General features: G+C 39.1%; 1 protein-coding gene across 1 annotated transcript in view; it reads left to right on the plus strand.

Annotated features, from left to right (window-relative positions):
* Positions 1 to 25,111, plus strand: part of TRPM5 (transient receptor potential cation channel subfamily M member 5) — a 56,558-nt gene that overhangs the window by 4,521 nt on the left and 26,926 nt on the right. Inside the window, exons 3-12 of the mRNA XM_063332354.1 lie at positions 8,540 to 8,604; positions 10,051 to 10,206; positions 11,169 to 11,349; positions 12,851 to 13,017; positions 16,899 to 17,079; positions 19,539 to 19,603; positions 21,458 to 21,649; positions 22,959 to 23,061; positions 23,934 to 24,052; positions 24,671 to 25,021. Coding sequence (XP_063188424.1) covers positions 10,090 to 10,206; positions 11,169 to 11,349; positions 12,851 to 13,017; positions 16,899 to 17,079; positions 19,539 to 19,603; positions 21,458 to 21,649; positions 22,959 to 23,061; positions 23,934 to 24,052; positions 24,671 to 25,021 — 1,476 coding nt within the window. The 5' untranslated portion in view covers positions 8,540 to 8,604; positions 10,051 to 10,089. The remainder of the gene's footprint in view (positions 1 to 8,539; positions 8,605 to 10,050; positions 10,207 to 11,168; positions 11,350 to 12,850; positions 13,018 to 16,898; positions 17,080 to 19,538; positions 19,604 to 21,457; positions 21,650 to 22,958; positions 23,062 to 23,933; positions 24,053 to 24,670; positions 25,022 to 25,111) is intronic.

Consider the following 25,111-nt stretch of genomic DNA (forward strand, 5'->3'; position numbering starts at 1 on the left):
TCTTTTCAGGACCAAATTATGCTCGGTGAGGCAGAAGCCAGTTTAACACAACCAGAAGAGGCTGTGGAAAAGGAAGAGGTATTTCTAGAGTAGTCAGGAGGCATATATGGCTTAATGGTTTTGTTGACGGTAAATGTAAACAGGCCTTGATGAAATACAAACAAAACCCATCGCTGCCTGCTGTCTAAGAGAGGAAAGCTTTTGTTGCATATAGCTTCCTTACAGCTATGTGAGAAGAGTAAAATTCATCTGTGATTTACAAATCAGTTTGGTCAGTTATGGAGCAAACCTTTAGAGATGACAGGGAATTTTTATAAATATTGTTGTTCATTCCTTCACCTCCAAGTTTCACGTCAATAAAAAGCAGAGGTTGTAAACAAGAAAAAAATTGATGAGGACAACACTTTGAATGTATATAAACATCACGTGAAGGGAAGCATCTGTTACTCTATTTCTTTCCCACAGGATGTTAAACCCCGTCAAGCGCAGAATTCACCACATTTGAAGATTTACCTCCTGGTTATTGCCATGAGGACACCCGCCAGCAGAACTGTTACAGACATAGGGAAAGCATGTGTGCATGGGGAAGCAACAGAGGCTTTTAGTACAGTGAATTTGACAGACTTGGAATCCCTGTGCCAGCACGTGCCTCTTGTCCATCTGCAGGCAGAGATGTTCCCAAGTATCCCAAATATATAAGAATAAGTGAGGTCCTTTTTCTTCTATATTCACAACTACATCCAAATGCAACTTCAGTTTTGTAGTTAGTGGAAAAGATAGAGAGATTATTGTCTTATCAAGGGAAAAACTTAAACAGTTGATGAACAATTTTGCCACTAGCACTTTTGCACAATACCCTAAGGTCAAAGTTGTCTCTGAAGTTTTGTTATATTTAAGAAACAAAACAGACTAAATTATTTTCCTAAGGTTTCGAATTCTCAAAGTACCCCTTGTATATGGTTTATGCAAAAGACATTCTTGGTTTTGAATATACTTCCTCTTCCAGCTTACAAAATTTGCCTAAAGCACTGACCAAGCTCTTTTAAATAGGAGATGATGAAAGCAGTCCCACAAGGAAACACAGTGAATGGGTTTTTTTCCCCTGTTAACATTGCTCTTCTCTAGAAAAGAATGTATGGCTACAGGCATGAAATTGAAAAAAAAATGTTTTACACATGACAAACTTGAAAAGAGGTAAAGATTGGTTTAGCATAGCTTATAAAGTGGAATTTGTAAAGATTGGTACTTAGCTTAATGCTAGGGGCTAACTTTATGAAGTCAGCTGTTGGCATCAAGAGAAACATTTGTGAATTTTTGCAGATTCTAAAGTATGATATATTCAGATCTTAATGAATGAAAAATACTAGCTGATCTGAGCAAAACCACACTAGATTATTTCAAGACTTTCCAGTTTCCGGCTGGTGGTCCTTTTTATTTTCTAATACTTCTGCTTTCAGTAGTATTCATTGTGTCCTTTGCTTTCAATAGTACTCATTTGCCAGTGCTCACATACAATCCAACTTCAACTAAAATGTTCAGGTGTGGTTTTGTCTGCCTTATCTTGATCATTGCCCTTCCTGAAACACTTGTTTTGTATTGGAACTATTCCCACGTTCTTGTATTTTCTTTCAGCATGAACTATGGCTGTGGTTTCACAATACATTATTTCAGGAGTTTGTGTGTCATGCTGTATACCACATTAGTGAACTGATTTTGCTGAAAAATGACCTGAGAAAAATGAGCTCTTTTTAAGTGAACTCAGTCTGATTCACTGTAGGCCGCACAAAGAGTTGTGTTGGCATAGCTTCAAAGTGGCATGCCATGCTGTGGGAACAGAGCAGTGAAGGTCCAGGAGTATTTGAAGCTGGTGTCAGCCTCCCGCCCCACACCATATACAATGTGCTATTTAAGCGCAGCCAATTCCTTTATTTTAATCGAGCAGTGTTGCTGTGTGCTTTCTCTCATCTGTTCCATCTGCTCCTTCCATTGTTTACTTCCCTGATGTCTACATTTCCCTTTTATCACCTCTCCACCCTCTCAGGTTTTCTCCCCAGAATAAATCCACTTCCATGAAATTCACTGGCTGACATCCGTATGCAAATTTCTGCAAACTCACTAAACGTACATTATTCAAATAGCCTCTGGTGCTCTTTACTGTGTTAAGCAGATGAAGACAGAAACAAAAAAGACAAAGTACCTATATTTACATTAGCATTTTGCACATTCATTTGTTAAAGGCTTGGTGTTAACCATATCCAAACCAAAGCACAATCCACTCTCCTAGAAACTAATGGGAAGACTCCTGCGAATACTTGATTCGTCTCGCATCCTTGTGTCCTGGCAATTACAGGAAGGATCAGGCTCCAGAGGCATACCCCAGAAATGTTAAAACAAAGCCTACAGTGGTTCAGTAACAAGGCTCGCTTCCCACACATCTTTTTATAGCTTGCTGTCGTAGATGGGATTTTTAACATAATTTTTTCCTCCTATGACATTCTGTTCTGGTTATTGACTATGCAAAGATGCAGTAAAGAGAAATTACTTGAAATAACATTCTGCTGTTCTAGAAAGGAAACTGACAACACTGGTGTTTTTGAAAGCTTCTAGTGGGGCCAATTCACATAAATATATCTGGAAATGTAACCCAAACTTCTGTTTTACTAGGCCACTTCTGTGCTTCACTTCTTTGCGTGATTTTGCTTCAAGTTCTTTACTTCTGTCAATGTTTGCCCCTGTCTGGCCCTACGTCTGCAAACTCATAAAGGCTCTGGTTAGTGAACACATTACCAAGGTTGCTGTCAACCTTAACCTTGCTAGCCTCTCGCTCTCCTTCCTAGTCAAAGTATGGAGAAACCTTCTCATAGATTAGTTGCTGTGTACTTGTTGCACCTCTCCAGCTCTCATCTCTGGCAGTTAGCGACTTTTCTTAGCCCTCCTATCTGAATGTGGGAAAAGCGTACTACAGTTCAAGTTGCAACTTGTCGTGACAGTCACATTTCTTTTGTTTTCTATTTGTGCAATTCTCAAAGATTTATTCACTACAGGTATGACAAAACCCTATGCAGGATAGCTGGCCATGATTTCTGCTAGTATGTTTCGCCATCTCTAGTTCTTTATGATTTATTTAGCAATTCCTTGGCAATCATGGCAGATTATTCTGCTTTGTCATTGGGCTGTGATGCAGAAAAGTTTCATGCATCGCTACCAGAATTTGAATGTGCTAATTCCTGACAAACATTTTCCAAAGCTGCAATGTGAATATAAGCAAGATAGTGTGTGTAATTGCACATAAACGTATATACATTAGTCTCTCATACAAATACTTCTTTTTGTCTCACATCATATATTTATATCACCATGGCAGGTTTAGGTATTTTTCCTTTCCTGGAATTTAGTTAAGCCTTCTCATACCTCCCCTTCTCCATTGCATTTACCCTTGATTAAAATACTGGTTTTGTTTCTTCACACTTAAACATACACACCAGTTAGAGTCCCCTCCAATTAATCCTTGGAGCACATGCTGAAATTGAATATGAATTTTGCAGTCTTTACACTGCCCTTCACTTCTCAGGTTTTCTTTATTCTGATTCTCTGCATCTGTTTTGTTCTTCATATTTATTATGTTTTAATTCAAAACAGGAATGAAAATGTGACTACTATTGGAAGCAAATAATTCCATTACACTGGTGCTGGCACTGGCCCAGTAAACTCACTGATGAAATTTTCCTTGAGTGAGCACTTGCACTCAAGTCAGTAGGAGCATTTCCATTAGTAAAGTTACATAAGCATATCTATATCTTGAGGATCAGAGCTGTGGACACACATCCAGCTCTTAGGGTTGCGATAACATGCAGGTCAAGTTCTTTGGATCACAATATACGGACTCCATCGCAATCGAGGACTGCAGCCTGGTTGCTTTACTTGCTCCCTAACCAGTGGTATAAGGGTTTCATTCTTTCCAAGGAAGTATTTCTCTGAGTGTGATTAATATCGTGTCCCTGGGCAGCCTTGTTACTATTCTTCTCTTGAGCCTGTTACTTGCTGTCCTAGCCACAAATACAAAGAATACATCTTTCCTGTCATCCTTTTGCACTGATAAGCTGTTACATTCTCCTTCCTGCAGTCTTCTCTGCTTTTGCTTACACAATTCTAATTTGCTCAAGCTTCCCTTCTCTTTTAGTGCAAGGTCTCTGTCTGTTCTTGTTGTTGCTCCGGCTCAGACCTTCTCCAGCTGGTCCGTAATTGCCTTGAAACCTGGCACCCAAACAGAATATTGCAACTAAAGCTGTTCTGAGGAGCAGCTGAGGGACTTCACACAGGTTGTCCTGTTTATATCGTCCTGTACAGCATTTCTCTCTCGCAAGAACAGCATAGCATTGCTCATGTACGCTTGCTCTGCCTGTAACCCTCAGATCCTTTCCAGGAGGACTGCAATTTAGCCAATGGTATCCCATTAGGTGTGTTAGAAGCTGATTGTTCCTGCTCAAGCAAAGTTCATGATATTTGTTGCAGTTTTCATGTTAGTATTCACTTGCATCATTACTGTGGGCCCCCTCTTTTTCTGACTGATAGTTAAGGCTCACTTTTTATTAGGATTGCTAGCTCACCCTGCACCAGTAAGGGCACAGTTAAAGTTTATAAGCCAGTGGATTTGGTCCATGTGCCACTGAAGCTAATGCGGGGCGGGAGGGCTTTGTGACTGATTTAACATCAAAATACTGGGCCTACTGTATTACTGTATTTAATCATTTCACCTGCATAGTCAAATGTGCTCCTTGAGTGGGTGGAGGAATCTGATAGTGATGAAAAGTCAGGGTGTGTCCCAGGCTGCTGATCAGTGTACTAGTATGAAGGAGAATTCTTACTACAGCTAAGTCCTGAGAGCTAATGACTACCGTACGCCTACTCTCTTAATCAAACCATTACCCTTGAAGTCAACAATTGAGGTCAAGCCATCCCTTGACTGGGCCCATTTTCACAAGATATGTTTGAAAGGCTCAAATTTGACCTCTCTTCCTTCCATGGACATAGCCTAACCCTGGTTAAAATCTAAAGGAATTACAGGAATTACAGGCAGAGCAAGCGTTAAGTGAGCAATGCTATGCTGTTCTTGCAAAAGAGAAATGCTGTACAGGACAATATAAACAGGACAGCCTGTGTGAAGTCCCTCAGCTGTTTGTCAGAACAGCTTTAGCTGCAATATTCTGTTTGGGTTTGGGTGCCAGGTTTCAAGGGAATTATGGACCAGCTGGAGAAGGTGAACCTCCAGCAGGAGGTGAACCGTCTGTCATTTGTTGCCACACATGGAAGAAGAGCCACACATTTCAAGTGGTAGTGACAACAGCCTTTGTAGGGGAAAAGGAAGCTAGGGAGAAAAAGCATGGCAGAGGAGGGATGAGGAAGCGACGCAGGAGGGAGAACAGTCCAGAAAGGGATGTACACAGGTGTGAAAATGTCTCTCTGTCGTTCTGATCTCATTGCGTTTCCTGGATAAATCCTTCAGGAAAGAATCTCTGCAGGGATCCCCCTTGTAGTTTCCCTACAGTCATCACAACTGTCCCACCAATATAATATATTGGGGGTATAATATATCCCCAGTTATACCACCTGAGGTATAATTGGAGGTTATACCTCACTGACAATTTCCTACATCCTAGAAATCTAGAATACCCAAATAAGAAATTAGGACCATCCAAAATGAAGGACTAACAGCATTAGGACCTGCAAACTCCAACGACACAAGCACTGGTTGTACGATGGTACAATTCTAACAGCTCCCATTTACAAGCTTAAAGAAATAATGATTCATGAGACTGGCTGACACCTGGAATGATTTAATCAGGCCATCCGTAATGTAAATGACATTGACTCACATTTCCAGATGTAGGTGGAACTGGCAATTGTCTTTTCCTCATAATTGTCTTAACTTGCTTTGCTAGTTAGAAATAGTTTTCTAGGTTATATTTCAAATCTGATAATCATTAGAAGTACATTCTTTCCATAGATGTTTGTATTTATAGTCAATGGGAACATCTAGGACAGAATTTGACCTACAAACTTAAATATGTAGCAGCAGCCTAGATAGAAAAAACTGTACTTAAGTCTGAACCAGAACTAAAGTGAGATTGCTTGATATATGCATATGTACACAAAATTTAAAATATGAATGCACATATTGGGGCAGGCAAGATTTTTTATGTCTTTTTTTCCCCCCCACCCCTTAAGTATTTCTGATTGTTTGCCTTTAAGTAATCTGAGATGTCATTCTCACAGACAATGGAGGGGAAAAAACTTTAATTATTAGGATAAAAAAAAAAGTTGTAGTTTTCTAAAAAATCTAACAGAAAATAGTATATGGAAAGGGAGAAAATTATGAAGTACTCGTCATTGGTTTTTAATCCAGCTGTGTTTATAGCCTTTGTCTCTTCTTTGCTTTCCTCCCTACCTTTCCTCTCATCCAAAAAGTGCTTAGACCATGCACCTCTTTCTGGCTATCTGCCTATTCTTTCCCCAGGCGTGGACTTATTCCAGACCCTTGCAATTAAACAATACTCTGTGATGTTACAGCAATGCAAGCTGACCGTAGCTAAGCTGACTGCAGTGGTATGTCATGACTTTGACCACAAGGATTTGACCCAATTACTGTGACCTGACACACTTGCAATCTAGTACATCCTGAAGTCTCAAAGCAATAGCCCCTGAAACCACTAGAGACTTATGTGAAAGCTGGAACCAAGCAGAACGAGACTGAACTAAACCCAGGAGAAAGGCACTCCGAAAAACTGTAATTATATTACGTAGTTTGTTAATACATGCTTTTGTTGCTACATTGGGTGAGATGTCCACAGGCTTTTCAAGAAGAGAAGCCTTAACGATCCAGGAGGAAATGAAAGATCTGACTATATCCTCTTCTGAAAATACATTCAAACATTAGGGGTGCAGCCTGTGTGCTGACTGATCAGTGTGTAGTGAAGCTCCACTGCAGTGCAAAGTGGTGGTAAGGCAAGGTGCAGTACTTGAGCAGATCCATGCAGTGTTCTGCGATTCTGCCCATAACAGTGAGGGGTTACGCTGCAGTAGCCGACAGGTATAGAGGAAGGTAAAGAAATATTTAACACGGTCAGCCTTTGTGCTTAAGAATCACATCTGCAAATCTCATGCAGCAGGTTTCTTTCAGGTGATTTTGCAACTTTCATAATATAAGGAACTCCTGGTTTTGTTTTTCCCCCACTTGTATAGTATCTATTGAGCAGCCTTTAAAAATCTTCCCTGCCCCTTTAAATACCAAAACAACATTTCCTTATTCCATTAGCACCATTGGGTGGAACACTGCACTGATGTGGAACATTTGCACCTGTATGTTACTGCAATCATACTGAAAGTCACAGTCAAAGTCAAATATTGGAAAATTGGAAGTCAAATAGCAGGTAGAAGACAAAGCAAGAAAAACTGTCAAAGTGTCAAATCTCAATAAAAACCAAACCAAAAGCAAGCTACTTGGCATTGCTCATTGGCTTTGTCTGTAAAAGCTCCTGAAAGCTGCATGCAGAAATTTAGGAGATATCGTTCCATAATAGTCCAGGATCTAATCTAGTGTAGATTCTCAGCTCCATATAGGGCTACGCTATATTCTTGCATGGATACCATTCAGAATCCTGCATAATTTTTGGACTTGTTTTGTCATCCTGTCAGTACCACTTTTCTGCTCTTGATGCTGGAAGACTTCCTGGCTTGAAATATGACCACAAGAACAGCTGTGGAAGATCATTACAAATTCCATTTAGCTCTGTATCCCAACACAGATAGCAGCCTGCAGGGATGCTGAAGAAGTGGTATAAGAACAGGATGGAAAGATGAAGTAATACTTCCCCAAAATAAGCTCTCAGTCTCTAATGTCATGGCTCAGAGACTGCCTGATTAAATAAAATTAAAAAAAAAAAAAAAAAAGAGGAAAGAAGTAGGGCCGTGTGCAGTACCAGTTACCATCTGCTTTCCAGTCTTATAAAAGTTTGTGAACACAGCTTCTTTCTGCATCTTATCTATTTTTGTCCCCTTCACTGTCATTCACTACCATTGAGAACCAGAATTCCCAAACTGAAAATCAAATAATGCGCTATTTCTGGAAAACTTTAAGTATCCAAATGCAAGAATATTCCCTATAAATTTCAGCAGCTCAGTGTCTTTATTCCAAAAGAGAAGTCACAGATAACTGCATGACCAAATTTTGCAAGCTAGATCTGGAACTAGACTTAAAATTAACCACTTAGGGCTTATCTATGAGGCCAAATTAACCATCAAATTACTTTGAAAATTGCTATCTATTCCAAGTCCATTGCTTGTGTGTAGATATAAATAAACATGTACTATCTACAACAGTGATGAATCGTGCCTAAATGTACCCTGGAAATTAGTCCTGAATACTTTTTTCTAATCAAATCCTTTGTTCTGTGTTCTTTCAGCAAGTTCCAGGAAGTTATTTCTGTACTTTAAATAGTAAAAGTGTGTTATTATGGCTCTGTATTAACTATTTTTTCCCCAGAATACTGTCTTCTGTGCTCTTAGGAGATAGAGCTGCATCTCCAGTGGAAAAGTGAACTCAAAAAGGTGGGTTTTGCTGTGACTACCATTATTGATAATCCAAACGAAGTTCTTTAAGGTAAGACTCTTAACCAGACTAGTCTGATATCCTAGCATTCAGAATAAACACTTAATCCTTTCCAGAAGTGACTAGCATGCAGACAGAGAGAAGAATGAGAACAGCATGTTTGAAGCAGTGATTTCTGACAGAAGTTTGTGGGGGGGATACAGAGGTGTGGAATAGCTGTAGGGGAAACAAATCATGAGAGGGTGCATAACCACTTTTCAGAGGCAGATCAGCAAAAAAGGCAACTCCAAACAACGTTTTCACAGAAAACATAAAAGAAGAGAAGAAAATACAGAGGCAGCAGTGGTAAAGCAGCCAGGGCGCAGACTCCCAAGAGACTTCCCAGCCCGAGGGAACAGCTGGAGGGCTTGCTCCCTCTACTGGAGCATCCTAATAGACCCACAAGAGACTTGCTAGCTGTCCTGGACTAGAAAATAAAGATTAACACAGGGTGGATTACCGTTGCTGGTTTACTACCACAAGGTTTTTTTAAAGGATTGAATACGTCTTTGAATATGCAGATGAAGGCAGAGGGGAGAGAGAGCGCTATTTCATTGCTTTTGTTTTGAAAAGAAACAAAACGAGGCATACGAGTTGAAATGTGTATTTTTCAAATCATAATTATATCAGTTCAGTCAAACTGGAATATAGGAAAAGCAAGCAGACCTTTTCAGCATCTTATGTAATGCAGAAGAACAACTCTTTTTATATGAACTTTGCTCTAGGACAGATTACTCGCTGTCATTCCTTTAGCCATGTGTAGAGAAAACCACCTGCCTTTTTGAACTGTATGTTCTTGTTGAGTACAGCCTGGCCTTAAGTACTTTGGCTTATGAATAAATAGCCTTTTCCAACAGCAAAGGGGGAGTAAACCTCTCCTAAAGTATCTTCAGACGAATACAATGTCATCACTTAGTTATTTAGTGTTCATGTTGGTTAATATAAGTCATAGTAGCATGATGTATAACAACATCAAGAAACTGTGACTCAGACACTCACAGACACAGCTCTGCTCTTGCTTGCAATAGTTTGTGGCTGAGGCTCCTCTTTCTCTTTTGTAGAATTAGGGTCACCTTTGGGCTCCAAGACACCCCACATGACTTTGCACAGATTGCGGGATCTTGCACTTCGCAACACAGCTCTCTGTCTGCTAAATGGGAGTCGAGGAATGAGAGTCTTACTCCTTCATGCCTTTTTACAACTTAAGTTACGTAGTTTTGATGTGGAATCTGCCTCCTCCTGTATATAACGTCCCTTATTTGGTACAAACACCTCCAATTTTAGGTGAACCTTATAAGCATAATCATAAAATATTTGACTAAAAACTCAGCTAGATGTAAATTAATGGATTTTGTGGCCTCTCCAGTTTAAACAGCTTCTCATTTTCCAGTTTTCTGTCATCTCAGTGAACACCTTGGTCTACTGGTGATCACCTTTCAAATTCAATGGAGGAAATGGAAACCAAGCTCTGCAGCCCTGACAAAGAAGCAGCTTTCAAAAGAGAACCACCATACTGCATAGGAGAAATAGACTTCACAGCTTCTGGGAAGAAACGTGGAAAGGTACAGCATTGCGGAGTTTTAACCCTTTAACACCATTGCTGTTGTTTGGCTGTTACTTCTTAGCATTAAAAGTAGAGACTGTAATAGTGAGGGTCAGTGTGCCACAGTGCAAGGCACCACATTGTACTCAAAGCAAGGACCATACCTTCCTGAGCATGAATGTGATTTAAAATAAGGCCTGTTAATATACAGAAATCAATCACTTGACTTGCACTGACATGCTACAAGTACAGTAGATCACTTTTGCCTTTAAAAAAAAATTAAAATCACATGCCCAGCATCCCTCCTTTTGCATAATTTCCCTGTTTTAACCTCTTTCTGCCAAAAATTAATCACTACGGATTTCAACATTTTAAACATACTTTTGAGCTGTTTCAAGGCTCTCCTTAAAGTTCTCTCTCTCTGTTCTGCGGAGAAAGATGTACAAGGACAGAAACACCTCCTCCCTTACATACATTAGTGCTAGAGCAGAAGGAATTTGTAGGATCAGAAACCTGCCTTAAGATTTTGTTTTAAAGTCTTAAGCAAAAAAACAAAATATACATAGAACAGGAAGAAGCAATAGATTCATGTAAGGCATTCTTGAAAAACAGACATGAAATCAGGCAAATATTTCAGCTAGTGCAGAAACAAGAAACCCTTAAGAAATTTGTTGGCTTTGCTAGACTGCCATGAAACTGAAGGCAGTTCAAGAGGAATAGCAGCATTAAAGGAGAGAGCAATGTCAGTCTGCAACACAGAATTAACTCAGGGAACTGACCCAATCAGTGAGATGACAATTATATAGAAGCCTGATGAATTCATCCTGGTATTTAGTTCTAGGTCAGGTCTTGCTCAAATAAATTTTTCTGGAATAACCAAGTTGATGATAAATTTCCCTCTGTATTCACCATGAACAATGTCTCTACTGTATCCGACTGTCCCATTGTTATTCAGTGCTGGTTTTGTTTTGTTTGTTGAAGTTTATTAAGGTCCCAAGTACCATTCATCCTGGAATTATATTCGAAGTTATGCTCAACAAATGGAAGCTACCAGCTCCCAATTTGGTTGTCTCGTTAGTAGGGGAAGAAGAAAATTTCCAGATGAAGCCTTGGCTACGGGACACCTTAAAAAAAGGACTTATAAAGGCCGCTCAAAGCACAGGTTAGTACTTTAGGCTTTAGAGGAGATATTCATGTTTCTACTGGATTCTCGCACCTAGCATCCAGTGATCTTTTAATGTCAATGGGCCTGCTCACATGATTACTTCTGGAAGTTCAAGGCTTTGCCGAATGCAACCTACAACCTCTATTTAAATAGCTTTGAAAATGAAAGTTATTGTATCAGAAGTAGCAAAAATGAGTTATTTCAAAACAAATTACTCTAGGCAACCATTCCTCAAATGTAAAATTACCTGACGTTATTCCCTCAGAGTTGACACTGGAAAGCATGAGATGGAACCAAATACATTGTCCTTCTTTGGTGCCATCGTAAAATAATTCTTAAGAGAGCATAGCACTGTGACTTCAAGAAGAGTGAATTTAGGTCAAAAATAAGAATTCTTGTTTTCTCCATTCTCACATTTTAGCTACCAGTCAAAATAATATTACAATAGTTTTTATTTTTTGAGGATTGTTTTCTTCAAATCTAAGAGTTGAACAGACTTTGTTAGTAAAACAGCCTATGATTTCACTCAAGTTTAAACAAAAAGACTTTGGTAATACATAACGCAAAATGAGTCAGCTCACTTTCTCCCTGGCTGTTCACATGAATGACAAGAGTAGTGAAAAACATTTAAAAGCAAAACCAAACAAATCAATATCTGGGAACATGCATGGAAGTGGCTTTCATTTAAGATTACTTTTTTTCCCCCCATAGCTTTATGAAAATACCTGCAAAACAAAGTGAAAATACCTGTAAGCATTTCACAGCAAGCTCTTGGTTTAGCTTCACTGGTCCAGACAAGATTGTAACAGTTTCGCTTTTTGTAATGAAAACAGCCTAGTACCAAAGCCCTTTTTGAAACTTGTGTACCAGACAGGTATTCTCTATCTCCAGCTGCCTTCTATACTTCAGACTGGACAGTATATGTTACCTATTTGGAAAAGGTTGGTTAGCTGTTTACCTGGGGTTCTACAAATTCTTTGTCACCATAACAATACTGCTGTAAATCCTACTCTCCTGAAGATTTCACTCTCTAACACAACCAAGAACAAGAGAAAGAACACCAGACTAAGTAGATTATGCCCAAGCTCTTCTGCTACCAGGTGATTGCACGGGACTGTTTTTTTCCTCAGTTCAAGCCAACAACTTCATCTGTGCTGTCTCTTTGCTCTTCCTCATGCAACAATCAGACCTGCCTGGTATAGTGATGTTTCTGCTCGTATTTAGACAGTAAGTGACTCTAGACAGGACACAGCGTTCTTGATGGGTGTATGGACATCAGAGCAAAGACGGGCATATAATTTATTTTTGGCTTTCTTGTTAAATTCTTAAATACTTTATATGTATTTTATTTCTAAAAGTTACAGTCCATCAAGACCTGTCTTCAGTTTATCTATCTAAAAAAAAAGCTTAAATCCAGCACTGCAAGTAATTTCACTCGATGCACAAACATGTTCAATTATAAAGAAATTATCTAACTATTTTTTAAAAATAATTTCAGGTGCCTGGATATTTACCAGTGCTTTACGTGTAGGAATAACAAGACACTTAGTGCAAGCAGTCCGAGATCACGCACTGGCTAGTACTTCATCCAAAGTAAGAGTGATTACCATAGGAATAACTTCACTCAGAAAAACTCAGCACAGAGAAATTCTGGACAACACAAAGGTATTTTTTGCTTATTCTACTCGTGATACAGGATTGTTCAGAAGTAAGCTGCACCTTTACAGAATGTGGAAGTAGTAGGCAGAACAAAGTCGATCTAATATAAAAACGAAAGTGGAGTTTTAAGAGTGTTTTGGGGGAAAACAGAAATAAAGAGCAGAAAGAATTGTTAGACCCTAATGATTCTCTGCCCTGTGCACCCAGTATACTTGACAGCAATTCTACAAATATCCAGCAGGTGACAGCATTAGATATTAGCTCAGCGACCAGAGTAATGATGAACGTCAGGAAAAAAAAAAAATCATGCCTCATAGGATACCTTTAATATTTTTTTCCCATGTCCACTTACTGCAGAAGTACTTAGTCCAAGCTATTTCAGAAACACTGTAAAAAGTATATTTTCTTGGAACACAAGCCATAAATATTTCAAAACCAAGTTTTCTTAATTTGTCATTGAATTGGTGTCCAATATGCAAAAACTTGCTCAACACAGCAGGCCAAAAATGCTAGCCATGCAGGATTATGTCTTGTTATTGGGAGTTCTAGGAACTTCACAATTCAGATCAAAGCAAGTTCTTGGGGAAAAAAACAAAACAAAACAAAACCAAAACCAAAACAGAACGAAAAAAAAAAAAACAAAATAAAAATCCTCACCCAACAAAACAGTTGCTGAAAATGTCAAGACAAGTTGATGCTGAATTGACCTGGAGGTGGAGAAAAAAAAATTATGACATGATCATCTTGTCACTGGATATTCAGCCTGTCCTAAGCAGACTATTGTAACACAGTAGGTGTGTAATGACAATGAATGACAGCTCCTCTGTGCCATTTTAGTTCCCTGCAGAAGCTAAGAAACAAACGACAAACCCAGCCCTTTGAACTCGCACCTAGTTCTTCTCTCAGATAGGCTAGCAAGTACCAGCTAGCAATTTCTTGTCATTGGGCTTCCCCTTTTCCCATCCTTTTTGCCAAGGACAACTACCCGTGTGCTCTAACAGGTGGGACTCTTTAGGTGGAAGACTTCAAGCTATTTGTGTGGCTGAACTGGTCCAAAAGGACCTCAGAGGAAAGAATTCAGTTCATTGCGTTTGTGAATTTTGTTCAGGAAAGTTGCTTTGGCAAAGGCAAACTATTTCACATCTCTCCAGGGCTAAGTGATCAAAATGCATCTGGATCTTTCCCAAGCAGCAGCTACAAAACAAGTGCACTGGCCTTTTTATTGCATTAGATTTTCCCTGTGTTAACTAAAGCCCAAATTCTTTGTCAAGGAATATTTCACATGGAGTGTTCCTGACCCTATGACTTCTGGCACTGCTTCCACCGAAAGACATTCTGGATTTTAGTCAGTAACTTTAAGACAAAGGAACTATAGATGAGGATGTTGATCTAAACCTAGTTCTCTTTATACTTGGCACTAACACAAACAGCTTCTTGTATAAAATAGAGCTAACAATCCACACTAGCAAGGAGAAAAACAAGCCCTGAAATCAGTGTATCCCTCCCATCTTTTCTGTGTTAATGGTATGCTTTAAATATCACTTCCACATTTTCAGAAAATAGATAGGAAAATCCCTGAGGGACTTTTTCTTTTGGTTGTTGTGCCTCCAGGTTCTAATCAAAGGCCAAATCTTTGGCGAGGAGGCTTAATGTTACATGGCAGCAAAATATAGGCACGCCCTCTGTCAAAACAAAATTTGAAGGCAAAGTAATTGTGTCAAGAAGCTTTCCCCAACAAATAAAAGCCAGAGAGAAGGAGGTAAAAGAAATTTGTGGCACAGGCTGTTTGTAAAGTACATGCAAATTTACTGCTTTTTTTCCTGGAACAGTGTCTGATGTCCTGAACAGCTCTTCCCAGAGCTGTTGACAGAGAAAAAAGTCATAGGAACACACCTGATTATAGTCTTTCTTGCCTTGCTTTAAAGGAAATTTCTCCAGTTTGACTGTGTGCAGCTTCATTTCAGAAAGCCACTTAGGGGCATGCTATGCAGCTGCTCAACTCATCTACCCACAGCATGAAGGAGCTTGTCCGCTGGGTTATTGTCGTGGTTTAACCCTAATCGGCCACCAGGACCATGCAGCCATTCACTCACTCCCCTGACCCGGCCCTGCGGATAGGGGAGGAGAATCAGGAAAAAGGGAAACCATGTGGGTTGAGATAAAGACAGTTTAATAAAACAGTAATGGAAGAGGAGATAATAGTAACAATAATGATAAAAGAATATACAAAATGAGTGATGCAATACAATTGCTCACCACCAGATGATCGATTGCCCGGCCCATCCCGAGCAGTGATTGTGGATTCCTGCCCCCCTCGGCCAACACCTTTATATACTGAGCATGATGCCTATGGTATGGAATATTCCTTTGGCCAGCTTGTCCTGTCTGTGCTCCCTCTCAGTTTTTATGGGAAACTGAAAGACTCCTTGATTTAATATAAACATTACTTAGCAACAACTGAACCAATGTGTGTTATCAGCAATATTCTCATACTAAATCCAAAACACAGCAGCTACTAGGAAGAAAATTAACCCTATCCCAGCTGAAACCAGGACAGTTACTTAATGTTTTTATGCATTAGTATTGTTGCTATGAGCTACTGGTGATATGTTCACTGCCTCTCCAACATCAGCCTTAGCCTTGTCTGTGGAGAAGAACCTGGATAACTCCTAGGTTGGACTTCCCCCAGGATTCAACTGGTCAGCTCCTCTTCCTAGCAGACACTGCCGAAAACTGAGATTAAGAAAGGCTGTACATGAGATCTGGCTCCTAAAAACCAGAACATAAATCTCTCTGCCTTACTTTAATGACGACTAGGTTACTTGCACAGTTACACTGCTATGTCTAGAAAGGCTTTAACAGCTGTCTGTGTCCACAAAATTAGCGGAAGGAAAATGTAATACACAAGCACAATAGTCAAGCTGACAGTCTGAGTTTTGTTCATCAACTCAAAGGCTGCAGGAGCTGGAAAAGAGGCCTGATAGAAGGAGATGCAGATTTTAAACAACTGCTTTAATCTAGCTTACTTGAAACAGGACAGTGATTATGAAAATGAAAAAGAAGGCATTTGTAGCCTGGCTTGCAGCTAGGAGTATCAAAGCGGATGTGCAGCGGTGGGAAAGAAATATTTATTAAGGACATAAGGGGAGCTTGAAATAGTGTGTGTATGGAAGACCATAGGTAGTGCAATCCTTAGAACAAAAGACTGTAACAGGGGTTCTGTTTTACCCAGACAGTGATTTTATGCAAAAAATCATTAATAAATAATTTCAAGATATAACACCCCTCACCCAAAATAAAAGAAAATAAGATTGCACTTTCTAAAGTCTGCCTGTTACTCGCTTTTTTAGAATGCAATTTCCAAATTGAGAATAACCATTAGATCTCATAAAACCCTGTCAATTAAATAAAGCCACATTTAAATTGATATGGACATAAAGCAGACTAACTTATCTACTGGGCTAAACATGGACAAAATGCTACTGTAATATTAGGTTTGCCCCTGTTTATATTGTCTGAGACTTTAGCCCTCCAAGACATTACAGCTCCATCCACAATTATCGGGTCTTATGGCCACTTTCCATTTGTCCAACAAACATTTCCAGAACCTCTGAATGAATGCCTGCATTCCAGAGGTGGTGACTGATGTTGCTATATTTTGTAGAGCCCAATAGGGAAACTTCAGAGACTATGTCTTTCAGTCCTATCAAATCTGGCACCTTTCAGAAGCAACACGTTCTCCTCTACCCTTTTGAAAGAGTCTATTCGATTGTCTCAAAGGTGGTGTGCTATGTCATGGCACAGGCAACACAAAAATGGAGATGAAGCACGTAAAAACATGGACTGTGTTTTGTAGCGAATAGTACCATCTCTCCTCCTCTCTCTAGAATGAAAGTCTTGTACGCTATGAATCAGATGATAATATCCAAGGCCCACTGTATTCCTTGGACCACAACCATTCCCATTTTATTTTGGTGGATCACATAACACCAGATGAGCCAGATGGAACCACTAAGCTACGTCTCACCTTGGAAAAGCATATTTCAGAACAGCGTACTGGATATGGTGGTAAGTACACTCTATACAGGCGTGCTAACTTGAATAATGCTGATATTACAATGATAGCTGCGGGGGCCTGGCTTCATCAAAGGCAAGTCCAATTCTCAATTTGTACAATCATCTACATAGGCAAGATCAAGTAAACACATTTGCCATTATGTCAGAGGCAGAACTAAGGTGACTTCTGAAGTTGAGAAAGCTGCTCTTTGAATGAAAAATCCTGACTTTTATCACATCTCCTTAAACATAGCTCAAAGCTGATCTTCAAAGCATAGCTCAAATTGCCTTGAAACACAAGAAATGGAAAATAAATCCAGCTTTAAGTGCCTTAACCAGTGGCTCTGAGAGATGGATGTTCACTGTTGTGTTACTTTTATCCCCTCTCACACACAGGGTCTTGAATTGCTCCCACAGTAGAAGAAAAAACTTGTTCCAAAGCCCTCTGAAATATTTTGAGCCACGTTTCTTTAAGGATAAAATCTTATCCTGGGTAAACAGTGTAACATCTAATAGCCATCTAAATCTATGTGACCTTTGTTTATAATGAGACCTGAGTATTGGGCAGCCCTCCTGCTGCTATTTGTGGAAAGAATTCAGTTGTAGTGCTAATACAATTACTTCTACCTTCCCTTTGTTTCTGTAATACCTGTGGTGCTAGCCCAGCTGAAACAGGAGGGAGAGCTCACTTATTCGCACTTGTATGCATCAATGGAATATTCAATTACATAGCCCATAGTATGGTTGCACAGATGTACCTGAGAGCATGAATGCACCTGAAGAATGCTTATCTGGCGACACACATAGGAAAGACCACAGGTGGACTGTAATGGTAGGCTGAGGTTACAGTGCTGAGAATTAGAAAGTAACCTCTTTCTGCTTTGCAAACCAAACCTGATTGAACAAATCTCAGTGGAACAGTTTTCCATCAAAAAATGTAAATTCATGAAACAAATATTTTACTGAAACACACTGAATTCAGTGATATCTTCTATAAACAAGACCAATGCCGTTCATTTAAGCTCATTTATATTCAAGCTGAGAAAAGCTATGCGATTTTACTGAAGTAAAACACTTTAATAAGGTCATGCAGAATCTCCCTATTTTAAAAAATACCTAGAAGTCATTCAGAGGAAATTTTTGATATGCTGAATATTAAGGACTTCCCACCTTCCCAGCATAAAGTCAGAATTCCGCCTCCCAGTCCCCTGCCCCTCCTCCTGCTAAACTTTTTCTAACTCTGTGGTAAATGAAGAATATTTGAGGCCATAAACATATCTTGAGGAACCTGTAGTCACAGGGGTCACTCTTCAAACTAGAACATCACCTTATAGAGGTATGGCAATGCTATGTCATTTACTAAAACAAATGAAGTTACTTGCCAATTGTGTCCTAGCTCCAGCTCAGTTCCACCATATCTCTGTAGTGATCCCACAACAGATCCAACACGTGGTAAGTGGTGATCTGTACACTGCTCTGGAAGATGTACAAAGGGAACCATCAAAAAATTGTTTGAACCAAATGCCTTTTATCTTCCAATGGAAAGAGGCATTCATCTCATGATGCTACTGTTTTGATTGAGCTCTTTTAGGCCAATCTATAGTCACCTTCAGATTAGAGTTCAGCATTTACAGTATAAACCATCTAGAAAAAAGTGTGTCCCTTTGGGACAATGGCTAAAGATAGGGTTGCCTACATCATTTCTTCCTCCGCTGCTGTGCCATGTTAAATATTTCATTAGCATTTTTTTAAATGTATAAGATTATGTTATTAATAAGCACCACATTAGACTGTGCTGAATGAAATTTTAAACTGTTTAAGCACAGTAATAAAGAGTATATTGTTCCTATCAATTCATATCTGACTGATCTCACCTAGCTGTCTACATAGTTATCCTCTTCCTATTCCTAAACTCTCCTTTTATCAGGCTTTTCTCCTGGGTTCCACTACCTTCCGGCGCATGCTGTGCACATGCATGACACCTGGGACAAACTGACAACTTTTCACTTCTAAATGTGTCTTAATATAAATAATGGTAGCCGTGTCTCTGAAAACCTAACAATCTTGTCTCGCACCTTAACGCGACTCCATTACTCTACTATCTGATCACCTTGCAGTAAATAAATAACTTTAAAAGTCAACAGTACTATGACATACAGAAGTGCCAATATCCATATTTTGCAGCTGAGGCGTACTGAGGTGAGAGCAGACTGGACAGCTTGACAGGGATCACGCAAGATGTCCAAGGCAAGGGTGCCTTTGCCCTGAATCTTAGACCCTATCTGCTAGGTCACAGTGTTACTCTCTTCTTTTGACACTTGCTTCTGCAATTGCCTGCCTTCTGCAGGCTCCCATTCTGGTAGGTACCAAATCAGCACATAATAGGAGAAGCATTTTCAAGGGGTTGGCAAAACCACATTAGTTTTCTGAAAGCTTCTGACTTTTTAAAAATTAAACCATCTATTTCACAGGAACAGGTAGCATTGAGATCCCGGTGCTTTGCTTACTGGTAAATGGAGGACCAGGCACACTTGAGGTAAGAAGCTGTTTGCAACTGTAGAAAAATAAATTAACTGGTGCTAAGTAATTAATGGGAAATTTGGCTGGATGACAAACATAAGTATTGGCACTTTACATAAAGTCAAAATTCATATCTATACACCATTAAGAACTGAATTCTGTTAATAGTAAATTTGCCAGTATTTGTTTGGGAGAAATATTTCCTTTTGAATAGGCACCATCTGATCATTAAAGCCTCCATTGCCAGCTCATACAGTGGGAAGAAGGAATCCAAAACCAAAACAAACCCACAGAAGCCAGCTCCAAATCTAGCAAAATAGAAATACTCTGCTATTACTCAAGATCACATACAAAAAAAAGATGAATCATTCAGTGCTGGAGAGCAAAAGTGAGACAACTGTCTCTGTCAGAGCTCAGAGGAAGTACAAGATCAGGATTGCTAGATATGCCATTTAAAACTACAGTGTCCTACTTCCACTGAGCAAAAATACGTTATAGGATAGACAACTGGATAGCTGTCTGCTAACAGTCCCGTATCTTCTTCAGCGAAGGATCAGTTTTGATTTTCTCCTGAGTAGTTCTACAACTTGAAGAATTGGTTAACTAGGAAATAGTCTTTGATTTCTATTTTAGTTTTACTGGTATTTTATTTTGCTACTTTGTATGTCCACATGGCATTTTTTAAATAATACTCTTAGATGAAGAGGAATACTTTACAGGACCTTTAGGGAGACATTTAACTATAATTTAAAGTTTCCAAGTGGTGAGACTGCAACACAAGCTGGCAACCTCTTTCAGAATAATGATTCATTTCCAGTGATATTTCCTAGTTTCAGTTTCCAGTCCCTGTATCTTGTCATATCTTTGTCAGCTGGACTAAAGCACACACTGCTATCAGAAATCTTGCTGTTTAAACTAGGATTATGCCACCTCTTGAGCTTTCCTTCTAGAAGCTAAATATGGCAGTGTTTTCTGTATCTATCTCGGGTGTTGAAAAAAAATCACATATCACAATGTAGAAATCCTCTTTTCAAAGTTGTAGAGAACAAAGTGAATTGGAGAGCAAAGGTGACTGGCTGGAGCTGCCCTAAATTTGCATGTGCTGGGAATGGATAACTGGTTGCGCTTTTTTAGAATATCAATTTCTTAAATACAAAGTGGATAATACACACCGAGGACTACAACAATTCTTAGAAAAAGAAAAAACTAAACTAAAAAAACCAACCTTATGCAACAAGCAAATCAGTAGTTAGATTCTTAGAGTCTCATTGGCTTCTTGCATAAATCTAGACTAAGAAGTAGACTGGCAGCAAATAGTCATTATTGCAATTATGATGCCACGGCCTCTGCTTTCCTCTTTCAACAACCTGCCCGACTTATTCTAATTGCACAAGTAACAGAACTATCAGCCTTTAACTCTTGTACTTGCTATGCTGAAGTAGTTTTTTCTTGTGGCCCAATGTTGTATTCCCACAGGCAAATTCCTGATTTCCAGAATGTATCGCCAGGTTTAGCAGCCAGAAGAGCCAGAATTTCTGTATAGTGCTCCTCTTGCACTCGATTGTGCTGAAACACGAACTGCAGGGCGTTGGGGGGAAATCAGGGACAAAGGAGTTTTATGCATTGTTTGTCAAAATCAGGTTGCTTAGCTACTCAGCAGATGTGGCATGAAAAGAAGTATAGTCAGGAGCCTGAACATGGACAACTTGCTACAGAATCAGAAAAATCCTAATAGCTTAGAGGAGTCTGGACTGAGTCATAGTGAATCTGATTTAGGTACACATTTATTCCTAGTTTGCAAGAAATCCTTCTTTTGAATAACATTTTCTTCCCATATATGAATTTTAAAAATGTACTTTTTAAACTACAGAGAATTTGCAGCGGTTTGGAAAATTCTGCTCCCTGGCTTATCTTAGCAGGGTCTGGAGGTACAGCCGACGTCTTAGCTGCATTTGTGAATGACCCACAGCTTATCATGCCAGAAGCTGTTGAAAAGCAATTTAAGGAGAAATTCCCTGCAGAAAGGTTCTTGTGGAAGGACATTCTTCAATGGACAGCAACAGTGAGCTCATGTGTTTGATAATTACATGCATCACGTTCACAAGCTCTCTCCTACCATTTCTAGCTTCTGTAGTTCATTCAGTACAGGTTTGCCAAGAAGCTGCCCAGAAGTTTTGGGTAATCCAGTGCTCTGACACAAGTGTCATAGAATACCTCTCTAACATTAAAATCAAGTGCTCAGTTGATCATACAAACTACTTTGTCCCAGTGATTCAGCTAAACACTTAGGGCTCTGTCTTTCCTCAATTATTTCTTTAAGTAACAGCCAGCACCCAGGAACCCCACAGTCCTTCTGGAGGACATGAAGAATTATTTATACTCCACAGCTGTGGATCTTGTGCATCTGTGACAGAAGAGACCTAATTCATGATCTACAGCTGTTAAATGGAAACCTAATTGTGGATAAGCATGAATAAATGAAAAAGAATGAAGGGTGCTTAGAAATTATCCTATCTATTGTCAGTTATGTGCATTCTTAAAAGAGAAAGACAGAATAGATTCACAGATTTTCCTCATACTTTGTCTTGAGGCACACTTGCTGGATTTAAACCGCTATGCATAAGTTTTAAAGACAGAAAGACCCACTTTGACGTTGTCTTTATATGAAGATTGAAGGGCACCCTGCGCCTCTGAGATAAACCAAGTCCACTCGACCTGACCCACTAGTTACTCTTTGCAGCCCCTGCCATAATCCTTAGCTTCCACATATTAATTCCATTAGGGAGAACTTTGACAGATCACTAACACAAAGGGATGGAAGGGCATCTAGAAGCAATATTGCCAGATGCCCACAAAGTCTCAGTGCAGCTGCACTGCGAGAAAGAAAACTCAATAAATAGAGAAGCAGAAGGAAAGGGAAGAATACTGTATATACCAATATTTGATGACTTTTACTCAAGGAAGATTTAAAGACTATGCTTTTAAGTAAACAACTCCGAGAGCAAAACTTAAATGTCAAAGCGGGAAAAGATAAAACAAAACCAGTGGTATACTGTCCACAGCATGACTATGAGTCAAATAAGAATGTGAGTTAAGGAAGGATCTTTTAATTAAGGCACTGCTCTGGTTCTTGGGATAGACAAGTTCCATCCCTCCCATCCTGCTAGGTGATTTTGGAAAAAGCAGTAACCCCCTCCTTGCCTTATTTATATACGTAAAACTAATAATGTTTGTCTTGCCAAACCTCAGCTTTACAATTAGAATGTAAATTTTGGGGAAATACTGTATGGGTGATCTCCACTGGGCTCTTACGCATCAATATATGGCAGTAGGACAATGCATAAAATGATTTTTGTTTCAACTCCCAATAGATTCAGAACATTGTTTCACACCAACATCTTCTAACTCTGCACAACTTTGAGCAAGATGGTTCAGAAGAACTAGACACAGTCATTTTAAAAGCTTTAGTAAAAGGTAAGAAGAATAAACACAGCAGTGTCATACTTGTCTTATTTGACTTCTTCTATGCCATAAATGAATTTCATTCTTGTCCAGAGCAAGGTCAGTTGACTGTTGGATCAGATTTCATTTCTGATGCAGAGTTCTGTTTTCTTATTGACAAGTCAACTGTGGCAGTTACCATAGCTCTTGTAACCTTGCTTTAAACTAATGTTTGCTTTTTAATCTCATGCTATTGTATAGCACTATTTTAATCACTCCTTTATTTCACGACTTGCTTTTCTTAGTAGTAGAAGAACTGAAATATACTGGAGCAGTTATTCCAATTACAAGCCTTTTAAAAGTAAATAAAAAAATAAATGAAAAAAAACAGGTCTACTTGCATTTTTTGGGGTTTTGAACTGCCTTAGTTCCTGAAACAATCCATTTCTCCTATAAGAAATCTTCAGTGTATCTTCTGAAATAAGACATTATTGCTCTGCCACCCATTTCAGTTTATGTTAGCTTTTTGTGTTAGCCCAAATTTATCATGGGGAAAAAAAATAAAAACTAATGTGTTAACTGAAACAAGACAAAAACAATAGCCCCGCCTTTTTGCAGGCCAGGGTTCCCCTTAAAATCCTACAGACATTTAAACTTAACATTTTAATAGATAATGCAGTTAGCAAAAATTAATATTTTTTAATATTAATATTTCCTAAGTTCAGAAAAAAAATGCTGTGAAGGTTTCCTGGTTAAGCAACCCACAGATCTGTGATAGCTGAAGGAGAGATTGTATTGCTAATCAAATTACTAATTTGATTACTAATCAAATTACTAATACTATATTAAATTAAACATAACAAGCGTAAAGAACTGAACTTATTTGCATTTCCTATTTTTACCAGCCTGTAAAAGTCACAGTCAGGATGCTCAGGAATATCTGGATGAACTGAAGCTGGCAGTGGCCTGGAATAGAGTGGACATAGCTAAAAGTGAAATTTTCAATGGTGACGTGGAATGGAAGGTACCAGGTTTTATTGCTTTAGAGGACTATTGGTGTATAATCCAATGGGTACAGGACACTGAAATATCTGATAGAAGGCTTCAGTTTTTAATACTCCACTAAGAGATTAAGCAGTGGTGGCATGCTTCCCCTTAGGCTGTTTGCCTTTCTGGTACCCTATATGTTAATGGCTAAAGATAGAGGAATAATTCAGTGGTCATGGTCTTTTTCTTAAGCACTTTGGATGCAAGAATATTTCCCCCCTCTTCTGTACAGACCTTTAAAGCAAAAAAACCAAACCTGAGCTTACAAAGCAAAAGAATCATGTAGATGTTACTGTTAGAAGACAGTAGGAAGAATGTTTCCAACTGCTGCATAAATACTCAGTGTGGTGGGTACCTAACATCACCCCAACTCCTACAGCATGCTATTTGTGTTGATGTTTTAACATTAATGCTTACATAGACATTTTGTAACAGATAAATTAAGAGAGTTCTACCTGCCTTTCTCGTAGTACCCACTATTGTCCTGGTGGAAGACAAAATGTGCATGTATTCCTGTTAAATCTCATCTCCCTCCTCATCCATCCGTTGTTACCCTCAAAAACTTCCTTTTTTTTTTTTTTCTTCATCAATCTAGTCCTGTGACCTGGAAGAAGTGATGATGGATGCTCTGGTCAATGACAAGCCAGAATTTGTAAAATTATTTGTTGACAATGGGGCTAACATATCTGAATTCCTGACATATAGTCGTCTGCAGAGACTCTACTGTTCCATTTCTCAGAAGTGTCTCCTCTATGAACTTCTACTGAAGAAACATGAAGAAAGCAAGCGAACTTTGGCAGGGCTCACTGGTCAACAGCATAAGGAACAGAAGGAGATCAGCCCACTCTTCACTCTCGGTGAGGTCTCTAGAGTTCTCAAGGATTTTCTCCATGATGCATGCAAAGGTTTCTATCAAGACCTTAGACATGGAGGCAAGAAGAAATACGTGAGTTACAACTTTCCATCATAGTCCTGCTCCCTTCCAATTTAGAATTTGAAAAAATTTAAACAGGTCTAGCCTTTGGGGTTGTGGCAT

The sequence above is a fragment of the Chroicocephalus ridibundus genome, chromosome 4 (assembly GCF_963924245.1).
Source record: "Chroicocephalus ridibundus chromosome 4, bChrRid1.1, whole genome shotgun sequence".
Lineage (NCBI taxonomy): Eukaryota > Metazoa > Chordata > Aves > Charadriiformes > Laridae > Chroicocephalus > Chroicocephalus ridibundus.